The following is a 15,157-nucleotide window of genomic DNA, read 5'->3' as shown; positions in this document are numbered from 1 at the left end:
AGACATGCTCTGATAGTAGATGATGATGCGTTGTCTTTGAAACTGATTGGTCCACACCAGTGACGGCTTTCTTGAGAGCCTCGTCTCAAACAGTGGCGTTGAACACAAATCGGCAACACAGGCATTGTAGTCGAGTTTTAATACACTAAACTCTAACTGGGTGCAGCTACATTATTTATACGAATGTGTTCTTGCGTTGTGTTGATTCTAGGTTCCTGTACAGCTGTGCAAACATATTTGTGTAATGATTACTAATGACGTGCCATCAAGTCAAAGATAAAATCCATCCACAACGCTTCTGGTGTTTTGGAAGAACGCAGTGGATTATACATGTATTGACTTTAAATTATATAATGCTGATGTGTCCTCACGAAATATATTTTTACTAAAATACCTCTTATTGACTGAACAAAACCAGCTTCGTTCACTTTGAGTATGTAATAACAAACCGTGATTTAACTTTGTATTCAATAAACCGAGCATGATTACTTGTCTGTGATGCCTGTTAGGTTGTGTGTCGAATTAGTAAGGCTGTACGTGTAGACTTCAATGTATTCCCTGAATAAATGGAAGTCTTTGAGGTCGTTGCAGTGGTGTGATGGGTTAGCGCACTGGACAATGAAGCGGTTTTCATAAACCACATCCCGTCGTCTCTGTCCACCCATCAGTGTCAAGTGAAAGGATATCCCACACAGAGTCGCTGCTTAATCACGTTGCGTGTGGCGGGGTAGAGTGTGGTGGGATAAGGTGTGGTGGGGTACACTGGTGGGGTAAAGTGTGGTGGGGTACAGCGTGGTGGGGTACAGCGTGGGTGGGGTAAAGCGTGGGTGGGGTAAAGTGTGGTGGGGTACAGCGTGGTGGGGTACAGCGTGGGTGGGGTGGAGTGTGGGCGGGGTGGAGTGTGGGCGGGGTGGAGTGTGGGCGGGGTGGAGTGTGGGTAGTCGCCTCTCCAGGGCTCCCTCGAGTGGCAGCGCTTCCACCGGCAGCGCTGCGAGCGAGACGTTTCGTAGCTGCGCCTGATTCTGGCACTCGGCGTTCCGTGTCAGCAACTTCCAGTGCCAGTCGCAAACCAGCGGCGTCACGAGCGAGGGACAGGGGGGTGCCTCGCCACCACCACCACCCAGCCCCGGTGGCCACAGCTACGAGCTGGGGCCCCCTTGACAACCACCACGAGGTTTGTGTCCAGTCGCAGTGTTGGGCTACCCACTGGGCCGGCTGCCGCACCCCCAGAGCTGATTTTGATGTCGCCAATCGTTTTGTTCCTGAGGCTGCATCGCCCCCTTGTGGACACCGATTGCGACAAAGTGGATGCCTCGAAGCTGATTGGGAATGTCCATGATGGGCTTTTTTGGGGTTGAATCACGTAAATAAATGTGTCGTTAAACCCGCCACCACCCGACACAGCCAACTAGTAAGGGTTGTCACGTAAACAGAACGTGCCAATTCGTCACTAGTACAGCACAAGTGTATAGTGTATTGTGTAGTGTAGTGTGTAGTGTATAGTATATTATACTAGTACAGCAGCACCGATGTATTGGAGAGCCAAGCCACAACATTTACCATCTGAGTACGACGTTTCGCCAGTAATTACAACTGGCTTCATCAGGCGACAGCCAGATTTGTGTAAAAATCCTCCTGTATCGTTCCTTAAGTAGAGGCGTAGATGTGGTGACATCACTTGTGAGACCTTCTTGAGCAAAGTGGGGGTGGGGGGGTAATGAAAGCAGGAAAACATTTGACTGAATGTGTCGGTCCACTGGCCGGATGAGCGCCTCCCCGTGCTGCGCGCGTCGTGGGGGTTGTCGCGCCATACTTCACCAATCTGGGGGGTGCGCGGTGACGACGGTGGCTGACGGAGACGTGGGGGCATTGACACTGGACACTGACGTGGGGGCATTGACACTGACGGAGACGTGGGGGCATTGCCACTGACGGAGACGTGGGGGCATTGCCACTGACGGAGACGTGGGGGCATTGCCACTGACGGAGACGTGGGGGCATTGCCACTGACGGAGACGTGGGGCATTGACACTGACGGAGACGTGGGGCATTGACACTGGACACTGACGTGGATTTCGCTTCCCCGGTATCGAACAGCAGGTGCGTGTGTGCGTGCGTGTGTTGTTCCTGTCATCTGCCTGCTCACACCGCTGCTGGCATCTCACCACAATGACGACTCTGCTCGCACGAAGGTGGATTAGGGGCCGTCCATAAATGACGTCACGCGATTTTGGACGATTTTTGACCCCCCCTCCCTCGTCACACGGCGTCATAAAAAGTCAGACCCCCCTCAAATATGACGTCACAAAGCTCTGCCCCCCCCTCCCCCAATATAAAACATGCTTCAATCGCTTTAAACTATTGTCATTGTAGTGCGTATTTACATCTACAGAACGTGAAGAACCAGTGGCATCTACATCTGTAGAACGTGAAGAACCAGTGGCATCTACATCTGTAGAACGTGAAGAACCAGTGGCATCTACATCTGTAGAACGTAAAGAACCAGTGGCATCTACATCGACAGGAGATTATACGACTTTTAAAACCATTCTCCGTGTTTAGTGTACATGCCGTACAACGTTTGGAATTGACACGATTAAAGTTGGACTTACGAACAGACCACTGGAACCTAACTCATTCGTAAGTAGAGGAGTGCCTGTATTGGTTCTGGTAATTATAAACTCAGAATGGACAAAGCGTGTGGGTCCCTCACAGTGACAGGCCCTTGGGTTGCTAAGCTACAGCCATCAGCTCTGTAATCCGAGATGCGGGGACCTATTGGGGGAATCACTGCCCTTAGCCAATATACCTTTGAGTGGCAACGATATTGCAACTTTGAGTTAACCTTACCATCTTTCTTTCATTTCATTGACAATGATTGTACATGTCAGCTCTTTGTCAAGCTGCATCTGCGTGAAGGTCTCCTGACGCCATATCAGTAAGAGGGGTTGTTTTACCGCGGTGCACCCACACGCTGCTTCATGCACGTTCGTGAATGTTTGTGAGTTGGGAGTGAGAGAGGCCGAGAATGGTTTAGAGCTCAGAGGTGGCCGGGTGGTTCAGAGGTCAGAGCGCTGAGCTGTATGTATGTGTGTTGAACTTCTTTCGCACCGTATGTAGCCAACCGTGCTCAATCAGAGGAGGTGGCACGGTGGATAAACTGAATTGGAATCCGGGCAGACGCCTGTAATTAAACTGGGGTCTCAAGTGGAGTGGATTGATGATCTCAGCCCGATCACCTCTGTCTGCATAAACAAAATCACTAAAGGTTGGGTTTTCACCTTGGCTAAATTTCAATTCTAAGAAATAAAAAAATGTATAAAAGGCAACTTAAGAGGGTTTTTTCCAAGGTTCTGTGAAAAGCTCTTGCTGACATCCTCGTTGCCACTGCTCTGTGAGATTTGTGCGAAGGTGATTTGTCCCACGAAGTGGCACAGAGAGCACAAAAATAGTGATATATTTTAAAAGTATCTACAGCAGTACCAGAGTCAATAGTGGCCTCCACGCAAGTGCATACGATGGAACGCTGCGGTCATACGCTTAAGTACAACGAACACATCCTCAAATCTAATTTTTTATTGATAATGTTTTAAAAAAAAATACACTTGCAAATTACAAAACAATCACGTTGCGCTCATTTCGTCAGTGTAGTAATGAGGGCGGTGTGCACTTTATTTTTCTTCGGACACGTGGTGGTGCTGCTGCTGCTGCTGCCGCCGCTTGCGGCGACTCTGGCACGGAGGGCGACGTCGCTAGGCCACAGCGTTGCACACCTTGTCCATGGCCCGCAGCATGCTGCAGAGGGGCAGACAAGAACGACACGTTCATTCTCCTCGACTTCTGTGCCCCCCCCCCCCATGAAACACACCGAGTCATACTTTACAAACCACCACCCCGCTGCCAACTATGTTCACATCTTCATCAAAACATTAAGGTCCATTAAACGCCAAGTACTGTGGGAGTTGAAATGGAATCAGAGAAAATATGGCAGATTAAGGACGTCATTCTAACCGTGATAGAACAGTAAGGTTGGCTTGGGCAGGATGTGATTAAATGCGTGTTAAAATTGTAAGTAAAATTATTACTTAAACCAACAATGATTCTGGTTATGGGGTGGAAAATGAAGCAGTCATTTTTAAAATGTTAATTAAAGTTGTGACACTTTCTGGGGGGCTCGTCCGCGATATGAAATGTCAGAGCCTGAATTAATATTTGAAAAGTGGTCGGATTGGAAGCAACCGAGAGTATGTCTGCTGAGGAGATGGAGAAATGACGTCAGCTCGCATGCAGCCGCTATGTGGAATGTCACATTGCAGGTTCATGAAATATGATGATGATGATGGCTCGGGGGAAGACTCCATCCAGCAGTGGATTATTAAAGGCTGATAATGATGTGAACCCAAAGGTGTGAATGAGTAAATTTTGCCCTTCGCATTCCCTCTCATCTCGAACCTGCTGTGAAAGACTGGGAGAATGGTTGCAGCAACACCACTCATGGTGTGGAGATGATTTCTTTAAAACGATGAATCCTACCGCGTAAGTGTTTGTGGTTGTGCTGTACAGTTGTCCGTGGCGTTCTCGACTAGTAACGCGCGTTGTTCGTCACAATGTCAGACGTTTCGCTCCGCGTGCTGGGAGCTTCTTCATGGAACTGAACCGCAACCGAGCAGCTCAATGAAGGGAGAAAGTGAGCTACTCATTCCACTTCCTCAATTAGCACATGGAGCGAAACGTCGGCCATCGAACTCCATGCGGTGTGACGTGCGAGCACTGCAGAGGGCTGTGCGATAGCCTCATGGAGTCCAGTGGCAGATCCACGGGCCGTGGCGGGGGGGAGCAACTGGGGCAGTCGTCCCACCCACGCACCCCTTGAGACCCAAACAAATGACATTGCAGTGATGTTTACCAGGAACAGAAACGCACTACGTCCATATATAATGCGTGCCCCTATTTAAAACGCCTTACATTTCAGGACAGCCCTCCACCCCTTCGTTTGGGAAATGTCCAGATCCACCACCTCTGTTGGAGTCTCACGCATGGATCACGCTGGAGTCTCGTGCACGTACAGGCAGACTGCCTCTTTACTTGATACAGCAATTGTGCTGTGACGGTTCCACCTGAAGACGGAAGCTTGTGTTGCCTCCGAAACGTCGTGATTTATTATTTTATTTCAATAATTTATAATATTTTATTATTTATTTGTATTATTTACTTTTTTACCTACGTGACTTTACCGAAAAAACCTAAGTGTATGAATTCTTGCAGTCACGAAAGCTGCAAATCTAGACTGGGTAACCCTTCGGCCAAACATCGAACGCTGATTTCCTCTTCACGCGGATCCGTGATTTGCCCCCTTCACTCACCTGGCGAGGGGGATGCGCTCTTCGCACATGCCCAGCAAGGTGTAGACGTAGCGCAGGGCGTGCTCGTACTGCGCGCCACAAGGAGGGGTTTCATCGCAGGCGCTGTTAATCTCAAGCGACTTCGCATCGCGCACGGGAAGTAGATCAACAAGTCAACGTCGCTGTGCTGCAGCGCTACAAATGAATCGCAAAGCTGCAGCAATCCCTTGCCAACCAAGTTTAGCCACATCCGCCGTATTTATGTATCCACGGCTGTCCCTCGGCATACCACTTTGCTAACCGCGTGGGTATGGAGTTTTGTGTCTCCTAGGGTTGATACATTTTGAGTTGCACTGTGAATTGTTTGACATGGTGTCCGACGTTTCACTCCGCTCGCCGTGGGAAACAAACATCGCGTCGGAGGGAAATAACCATCGCAGCGGCCTCCCGCCATGCTCTGCATCGTTTGCCTTTCTGACCCGCCCCGACTGCCACCTGTGAGTGAGAGAGAGCTTCACGGCTCACGGGACGTCTCCGTACCAGCGGCGTGTTCCAGTTGAAGCAGCGCGTCTTGAAGTGGCGCGTGGCGGCGCGGTAGCACGCGTGCTGCGTGAGACGCGGCCGCGGGGAGCCGCTGAGCACGGCGCTCGCCTGCTCCGCCGTGGCGGTCGACAGCTCCACGATGAGCTCCACCGACTCGCGGATCAGACGCCTCGCCTGCACAACGACGGACGTCAGCTGCTCCCCCTCCCCCACCACCACCAACCACCACCACCCCGCTCCGGTCGCTCACCCACCACTCAACACACACTCATCTCACACTTTCCTCCCCTTACCAATGTAGGCGCATTGGTCGGCGAGTAGGTCCGTATGCAAGTGAGTGGGTAGGCGTTCAGGGGACACAGCTGGAGCGCGCGTGCGTGTGTGTGTGTGCACGTGTGTGTGTGTGTGCACGTGTGTGTGTGCACGTGTGTGTGTGTGCACGTGTGTATGTGCACGTGTGTGTGCGCGTGATGTGTGTGCACGTGTGTGTGTGCACGTGCGTGTGTGTGCCGTGTGCGTGTGCGCGCGTGCGTGTGCGACCGGACCTGCATCTGCGCGTCGATCTCTTGCAGCAGCCGCGTCTGCTGCGCGTCGCCGTCGGCGTGCTGCTGCAGCTGCTGCAGCCTGCGCGAGAGCGTGGCGAGCACCACGTCGGGGCTGGCCACGGCGTCGCGAGGCGGCCACGTGCCGCCCGCCGCCGCCGGGGGCAGCGCACGCGGCGAGCGCTGCTGCTTCTGTCCCTGGAACTCGATGAGCATCAGCTTGGAGATGGACTGTGACGTCGGGGTCACGTGGGGGGTGAGGGGCGGGGCGATAGACAAAGAAGCACGTGTCGCTACTTGGGGGTTGCCGTCGTTGTTTTTTTCGCGCTTGCGCATCGGCATGGAAATCTTTGCGCGGAAACAGCGACGATTGTCGGATTGCGGCTGCCTGTAACGGGTTGGATTCTTCTTTCTCGTCTCGTGGCGTGCTGTGTTTGTGTCTGTTGACCCAATTTCATCCCGATTTTGCTTTCAGCCGCGTCAAAGTGATGAAATGAAGAGTCCACCGACAACTCTCGCCGATAGGCTTGCACAAAGTCGACAGTTTCAACAACAGGATTTTGGCATTTTGCACGCAATCAAACATTCCATTACAACTTTCCCACCAACAGCATCGGCGCTCTCGCGGATTTCGATGCAAGTCTAAATTGAAAACGAATTTCTTTAGAACTTATTTTTTGCTTTTAGTTTGTCCTTCCCCCGCACCTGCGATGGGCACGGTTGGCTACGTACGGTACAAATCTGGACTCTTCCCTGGTCTTACTTATCGGGGGAGGCAACTCGGCGCCGTACCTTGTCACCGAACTCCATGACGTGGCTGGTGTTGGTGTTCTTCTTCACGACCTCGTACTGCTCGTTCAGATTCACTTTGGTCAGGTCCGCCTGCAAGGCACCATCGTCATCGTTAATCACCACCATCATTGTATCATCAGTATATTATATTTTTCTTTAAAAAAATTGCAGATATTGTTTTCGTGGCATTAAAGTTTTCCCTTTTTTATTTAGCAGCCAGTGACCCTTCAAAATGAACTTGTTTTAGTGGGTTCGCATATTGTTTCAAATTAGTCTAATATCACCATCAACACAACAATAGCAATACGTACACGGCAGTGAACGTATGTATGGGGGTATTGTACGTATATACTCCAATACCTCGAGGGTTTTGGCAATCACGTGAGTTTTCAGGAACCTAACCCCCGCGAATGGCAAGGGAATGCTGTCTGTTGAACTTTTTGCGCACCTCCGATGAGCCAACCGCGCCAATCGGAGGTGCGGGGGTCGGTTAGCGAGCTGCGTAATAAAACCCGGCGACCCGAGTTCGTTTCTGTGTACCGGTCCTGGGGATCCCCTAAGTCGACTAAGCCTCAAATGAGTACCTGGTGTGGTCGTAAACATCGCCACTAGGGAGACAAAGGCGGTCGGACGTGGTGCTGGCCACCCACTCCCTCGTGTGCCGTGCTTGCCTTCATAGGTGCTACTCGCTAACAGCACTTTACCCTGCAGCCTGTCAAGGCTACAACGGGGAAGTGGGTGGTGAGTGGGATGAGTGGGTGGTGAGTGGGGTGAGTGGCTGGTGAGCGGGGTGAGTGGGTGGTGAGTGGGTGGTGAGTGGGATGAGTGGGTGGTGAGTGGGATGAGTGAATAGTTAGTGGGATGAGTGGGTGGTGAGTGGATGGTGAGTGGGATGAGTGGGTGGTGAGTGGGGTGAGTGGGTGGTGAGTGGGTGGTGAGTGGGATGAGTGGGTGGTGAGTGGGATGAGTGAATAGTTAGTGGGATGAGTGGGTGGTGAGTGGATGGTGAGTGGGATGAGTGGGTGGTGAGCGGGGTGAGTGGGTGGTGAGCGAGATGAGTGGGTGGTGAGTGGGGTGAGTGGGTGGTGAGTGGGATTAGTGGGTGGTGAGTGAGATGAGTAGGTGGTGAGTGAGATGAGTGGGTGGTGAGCGAGATGAGTGGGTGGTGAGCGGGGTGAGTGGGTGGTGAGCGGGGTGAGTTGGTGGTGAGCGAGATGAGTGGGTGGTGAGCGAGATGAGTGGGTGGTGAGCGGGGTGAGTGGGTGGTGAGCGGGGTGAGTGGGTGGTGAGCGGGAACCTGGTCACTGTGCTCCATCCAGTTGACGCTGTACACGTCTCCCAGGTAGGTCTGCCTCTCGTCGTCGTAGTAGCAGGCGTACGACGACTCCTCGCTATTGGCAGCGGTCGTGGCGTAGACTGCGGTGGGACGTGGGTGAGAACATTTGTACCGTTTCGTTTCCTAATTTAGTTTCATTTTGCCAGGTAAGGCACCACTCAGCTGTACAGCCCCTTTTTTCAGAAGCGGCCTGGCCATCACAAATGAAAGCTCAACCAAGTGGCTTCTCGTCACGTGGAAATTTGTCGCAGCCAAATATTCTAAACGCGCGTTCATTCTAAATGTGGAGGGGGAAAAACCGGAGGAGCCGGGAGAAGAATCCACGTGACCACGGGGAGAGAGACACGCAAACTCCAAGTGTACAGCAGGCGTCAGGGTCGATCGCCCGACCTCCTGCATACCAGGCGAGGTAGTTAACATCTCCTAGTCACCGTCATCTGCCATCACAGCCAAATTCGATTTGTAACTGCAACACAGTGAATAACCAACAATCCCTTCGCTCGTGATAATGAACGAGGATATCGGTGCCTCTGAGAATCTGTGGGTTTCTCTGCGGGTCTGTGTGCCTCAGTATACGGCCTCTCTGCGTCTCCGCACGCCTGCAGTTTGCGCCGGCCCATGAGAGGGCCCCACGCGCCTGTAGATGAAGGGATTCGGCGATCCCACGAGGGATTTATCTCCGGGCTTCAATCGTCCATTGGGCAGCGCTGTGTCTCTGGCTCTCTCCGTGTGAGGGTATCCACGCGAGCTTATACTCAGTTGCCTTTGACAAACGCCGAATAATAGTTTCAACGCGCTCACTCCCGTGGCGAGAGAACGACTCAGAGGTGCGAGGAACCAAACGAGCGGGAAGGCAGCGACACGGTGAGACGGAAGCACCCTGGGAAAGCCCAGGCGTGCGAGGGGGAAACGCTCTATATCCGAGTGTTCTTCATTGCACTGGCGGCCCCCGACAATGCACAAAGAGTGACAACACCCCCCGTCATCATCGTCATCATCGTGCTGCTGTCAACCCCACAATGGTTCCAAATAGTGTAGCGGCCCTCACGCTGGTGATGTCTAATCGGCGACAGTGGCTGCCCCGCTGAAAATGAGTGAAGACCACTGCCCTATCCCATTCAGACGGAACCGGGGGAGGTCGGCGTGTTTGTTCTACCGCGTTCTCCTGGTGGGCCAGGGTACGACACCTCCTCGATGCGCACGGGACGAGAATTTTTCAACGATTGTGAACGAGGGGGAGGTGTTCGTGGCGGTCACCATTGATGTTAGCGGGGAGGTTCTCCATCATGGATCCGGACTCGCACGCCTCGATGTAAATCACCATCTGCAGCAGGGGACACGTCGGCCTCGTCACGACACCGAGCAGAGCCTCACGCCCCCGCGTGACTTCCCACAGCCGTGCTGTGCTCGCAGTCTGATGCGTTTGTTTCTAGGTTCAAGCAGCTACCAGACACGCAGACATTCAGTTCCCGAAGAAGCTGCCAGCACGCGGGGCGAAACGTCGGACAACGTGCCGAACAACGCGCAGTGCGACCAGATAACGCGCCAAATACTCCCGTTGACAGTTTAAATGAATGCAGCGATAATGAGTTTAGATAAATGTAATCATTCAAAATGTCTTATTATAATCTGTATCTTCTATATGTTATGATAGCCCCTTCTACAGAAGGGTCATCGCCTATTATGTATTTCCCATTTTAAGGTCGCAAAATACGTTAAACGTAGAGTTGTAAAACACAGTTGTGTGCAAGGCTCACCTTGGAGTACATCTTGTTGTCGTACATGTACTGGATCGTCTTGTTCAGGTCGTCCACACTCAGCTGATGGAGACGGTGGGGAGAATCGCCGTTAGGAACTATCTGAGCGGCCGTGCATCACCAACATCACGGCGGGACACACGCAACATCACGGCGGGACGCCACACGCAACAGTCGCTCGGCTCGCGGAATGGGTTCGCTGTCGTGTTCATCATGAATGGAAGCACGACCCTGAGAACCAGCGAGTGTCAGCCAGGCGAGCAGGTGGACATGTGGGCAGGTGGACATGTGAGAGATTCGGAGCATGGAGGACAGGATGGGACAGAGTAAGAGATGATCTACCAGTAGCTTCTAACCATCGACACTCAGCCATCAAGGGGCATCCGAGCTGATGACTCCATACAAACGCAACGTGCGTGACAGGACAGAGTCGCCGCCGCCGTGAAGCGGCGTGCAACCATTCGACGCGCTCTTCATCGATGAGCCGCTACCTCGTCGCTGGGGAAGGCGATGATTCCCGGAGCTCCGTGGTCGGTGAAATACACGAACACGTGGTCGTTGGGGCCACTGCGGGCGACATGAAAAAAAAATTAATGAGGATTCACAATTTGTATATACAACGAATGTGTCCTGTGTCCGTGTGGGGAGCGGTGGTGCAGCGGTTAGCGCGCACCGTGATACGAACCCTGCGACCCGAGTTCGATTCCCGTTCACGGTCACCACGAACACCAGTGACGATTATCTTAACCGGTCCAGGGCCTCCCCTATGTCAACTCAGCCTCAAATGAGTACCGGGTGCAGTGTGTAAGCATCGCCACTATGGAGACGAAGGCAGCCGGGAGTGGTGCTGCCCACCCACCCCCTGGCGTGCCGTGCCGGCCTTAATCGTTGCTCACTAACAGCACTTGCCCAAAGGTCTGTTAAGGCTATACGGGGGAGATTTGTCTTTGTGTCTAAGTCAAAATGTGTGTGCGTGTCTGCAGAAAACGAAGACATCTCAACGCATCGTCCATCACGTGAAGAGCGGGCGCTGTGCACTCGCCTCTTGAGCACCTTGCCAGAGCCCTTGCCCTGCACACCCGCCTCGTCCCCTTTCAGCACCGACAGGAACACCTGGGGAGTGACGTTCTGCGCGAGCGCAACGCGGCCAAGCCAGGGTAAGGAACAGCAGCAGTGCTCAGCGGCCAGGCAGGGTTGGTGGATTTCAACAGAACTCGTTCAGAAACAACGATTTTTGAAATTGGTCAAACAGCCCATGAGGCAGGACTGTCCTGAAACATTGTTCTGTACCGATACATGTTTTTTCGTTTCCACAATTTCATGCCGGTTGTGCTATGGGCATCCCGCCACCAGACGAACACAGTGCAGTGCAGCCAGCCCTTGGCGCCGGAGAGCGGCTCACGGACGTGGATATCACAGAGCTACCACTGATCACCTTCAAGTGACCTTTGGTCCACACAGAGTAGAAGGCGGCGCTCCTTACTTGCTCGGCAAATTGTTGCTAATGTAACATTTATTTGTGGAGTGATGGTGCTGTGGTTAGCACACCGCGCTGCGAACCCGGCGATCTGAGTTCGATTCCTAGCCATGGCTGATGTTGGTGGCGAGTGATATCTGAAGCGGTCCTGGGCTTCCCCCCTTCACCCACCGGCACTGACCAGCGTGGAGAAGTATGGTCAACAGCACTGAGGATGACCCTGGGAAGTGGATATCTCAAGAGCTACTTCTCAGATCACCTTCAAGTGACCTCTGGCCCACACAAAGTAGAGGCAGCACTTTCTCCACCCACTCTGCATATGAGAGCAATGGTTACTTCCTGTGCCTGCCCTTGAAATGTTGTTCCAAAGTGATAATAAATGGTCCACTTCTCAGAGGAGAGGCAATGTTGCCTGCAGAGGCTGTGTTGTTATTTATTACCTGTGCCAGTCGTGACAGTCATTGATGGAACGCGCTGCAGCAGCGGGAGGTTAGGCGCTCGCCGTAGGCAGAATTGACCTTAAATTTTAATGTGGCGATCTCTGTTTAATAAGCGAACAAGGCCAAGCGAGGCCAGGCGAGTAAGAGTTTATAAATATCTTTCGCGCGCGGCTGCTCTGTGTGGGACATTGGGGCAGTACTCTACTGAACATTTGCTTTAATTGTTTTTGTTATTTAATGTATGTTTATTTATATATGTGTATAAAATCCAGTTAAACCCAAATGTTGAGGTAAAACACGATCAAAAACAAGTGGCTAATTTAAGTCATTTTCTCAGGCTTGGCATTTAAAATCAATTCGAATCAAATCAAAATATCGGGTGCTCGGTCTCATTGTCTCCAGCGAGCGAGACATTTGGGAATCTCCCAACGGGCGGTTCTAACCCCTCACGTGAGACGAGCGGGACGCAAGCTTATCCCAGCCCTGGTCAACAACAAGACACCATTCCAAGGCAACGATTTACATAGGAACTGTTACTACGCTTGTTTACCCGGGAGATCCTCACCGAGTCTCATGACACTTTTGCAGGAGGGTCCTGCCAAAGTTTTCTCAGTAGGGGGCAACGATTTTGCCGTGCAGATTGCAATCGGGTGATTTGCGTGTCATTTTTCAAATTTGGCAAAATGTGCACCATGTAAGGCATACGGCACAGCGACGCTGTTGAGGGCACAATAGCTGAGAGGCGATAACGTTTCTCGAGCGAGACTAAGAGCGAGGCTAAGAGCGAGGGCACAAACTTGGGGAAAGAGATGACGGGGGGAGGGAATCCCAAAGTAGAGCAGTGCGAAGAAAGAGCAATTTGAGAAGTTGTTTTGACCTTGAGTGTGGTGGCCGACAACACAATGTGGATAACCAGACGGTCCAGTCTGTGTTGTGTGGGCCTTGACAATAGATAACTAACAGCGCTTTCTATAACAAATTATAGCATGGACAGCCAGAGGTATATACAGAACAAAAGCACTCACTTCTCCAATGTAGTCCTTGGGAACTCCACTGTAAACATCAGGCCCCTTGGGCTTATTGATGATGATGCCCTTGGTTGGATTTCTGTGGAGAGGGTGGGGTGGGTAGAATATGGTGGAGGGTACGTGGGTTAGCGACAGAAAGGGTAGGAGACATGAAAGGGCAAGGTGTGAGTGGGTGGTGGAGCTGGGGTTGTGAAGGTGATGGCAGCAGCAGTTGTAGCCCTGGTGTCAATCGGGGTTGATGAGTGTTGGCGACAATGAGATTCGGTGTCCGCGAGTGGCTGTTGAGTCAGCGCGCGCCGGGGTTGTCACTCACTCGTCGCTGTCCGCGATGTCGTCGTACATCATGACGATGACCCTCTCGTCGGGCACTCCTGCCTTGTGCACGATCTGGTACGCGTGGCACGCGTCCGCCTGGCGCGACACAGAGACAATGGCAGACGGTGAGGGCCTGAGAGCGGCGGCTCAACTCGCAAGCGCGGCGAGTCTGAGCCTGGCACGCGGACGGGCGGCCGGCTGGTAAAGCTGTGGCATGAAGTGCCAATAGTCACCTAGCCACGTCTCTACTATTATTATTATTGTTGCACAAAGTAGGAAGAGGCTCATAATGTACGTGTAAGATCCACTACGTATGATGCAACCAGGCTCGACCCAGAAACCAATCAAACCAGCAAAGATCATCACTTAATGTGGACACTGATGAAGAGGATCGAACAACAGCTCTGAAGGAAGTAAATAAACAGAGAGAAATTTGCGTGCTCGCAAGCGTGCTGGGAGACAGAAGGGAACACGCGCATTGGAGAGCGTACGCAGGTGAAGAGACGAAGTTTCAACGATGAAGAAAAGTGACTGGGCTTGGGCAGGACGCGTGACAGCTAGAAGGGACGACGGCCCATGGGCGAGAACAAGGCTGCCTGGCGGCAGCCAAAGGGAGAGAAAAAAAACTACAAAAAGAGAGTTCCCAAGATGACGTCCACCGTGGAGATGGAGCGACGAGATTGGCTCGTGCGTAGACGCTTGAGTGGATTGTTACGTCACAGGCCGGAGGGGGCCCTGGCACTGGGCTACGTTGCAGAGAGGAGGCTACCTGGTGGCGGTAGTTGTAGTAGCCGTTGGAGCCGGCCACCAGCACGACCCACGTGTCGGCTCCATCCTCTGGCATCTGGAAGGTGAATGCGTGGACACCCGCGCCCAGCAGAGCCACCGCAGCCAGCAGCAGCGTGCACTTCATGTTGCCCTGCGCTCAACACAAACGCCGCGACGCGGAGTCGCTTTCATAACGATTCCAATTGCATCACAGACACTACCCTGGTACGTCCAATGTGTTCACGTGAGAAAACAAAACCACTTTATGAAACTAAAACAGAAAACGTAGGTTTGTACCCACGTCCAATCTGAATCGTACGACCTCCAAATCTGACAAGTTACTTCCTTAGACAACTCATGGGCCAAGGAGAGCCCACCGCTGATGTACGTGCCAGTGAGGTGGACCTGTGCAGTGCGTAGCCTCACCTGTGTCTGTTCTCAAAGGAGCTGGAATGGATTGCCGGCACCTGGCGTATAAATATGAGAGCAAAGCTGCTGACACAATGACGGACCTTGAACTCATGGTGAGGCTGTGGGGGGATAGAAGCGAACTCAAACCACCCACGCGGCTCAAATATTCACTGTGTAACCGACGACAGTAAAGCAACAAGTCAGATGCGCATTGAGGCAGTGATCATTGTATTTTTACAGCCATAAAGCTCTTTTTCACAGATGTCCAGTATAGGGTCAGGTCAGAAGAAGTTGAACATACAGACATTCCTATAGTGGAGAGGAGCCCAACCACATGACAACCACCGTCGACTTACCTTCATAGTGGTACTCAATTTATCGACCCCAGAGACATGATGAGCTTATT

At 52.3% G+C, this 15,157-nt stretch overlaps 2 protein-coding genes across 2 annotated transcripts in view; one reads left to right on the top strand and one right to left on the bottom strand.

Moving 5' to 3' along the window:
• The window catches only part of LOC144943107 (snake venom vascular endothelial growth factor toxin HF-like), a 328,067-nt gene that overhangs the window by 69,994 nt on the left and 242,916 nt on the right, over nucleotides 1-15,157 (top strand). The window lies entirely within an intron of this gene.
• LOC144943342 (legumain-like) lies at nucleotides 3,753-14,485 on the bottom strand. Its single transcript, XM_078870717.1, has 13 exons — nucleotides 14,342-14,485; nucleotides 13,571-13,668; nucleotides 13,255-13,336; nucleotides 11,355-11,440; nucleotides 10,804-10,879; nucleotides 10,313-10,375; nucleotides 9,813-9,879; nucleotides 8,517-8,635; nucleotides 7,220-7,309; nucleotides 6,431-6,658; nucleotides 5,883-6,059; nucleotides 5,364-5,431; nucleotides 3,753-3,795 (listed from the first exon to the last, which is right to left on the bottom strand). The coding sequence occupies exons 1-13, from the start codon at nucleotides 14,483-14,485 to the stop codon at nucleotides 3,753-3,755; spliced, it is 1,341 nt and encodes a 446-aa protein (XP_078726843.1).

Source organism: Lampetra fluviatilis, chromosome 30 (genome assembly GCF_964198595.1).
Source record: "Lampetra fluviatilis chromosome 30, kcLamFluv1.1, whole genome shotgun sequence".
In the NCBI taxonomy this organism is placed as follows: domain Eukaryota; kingdom Metazoa; phylum Chordata; class Hyperoartia; order Petromyzontiformes; family Petromyzontidae; genus Lampetra; species Lampetra fluviatilis.
This window is presented reverse-complemented; position numbering and strand designations above follow the sequence as displayed.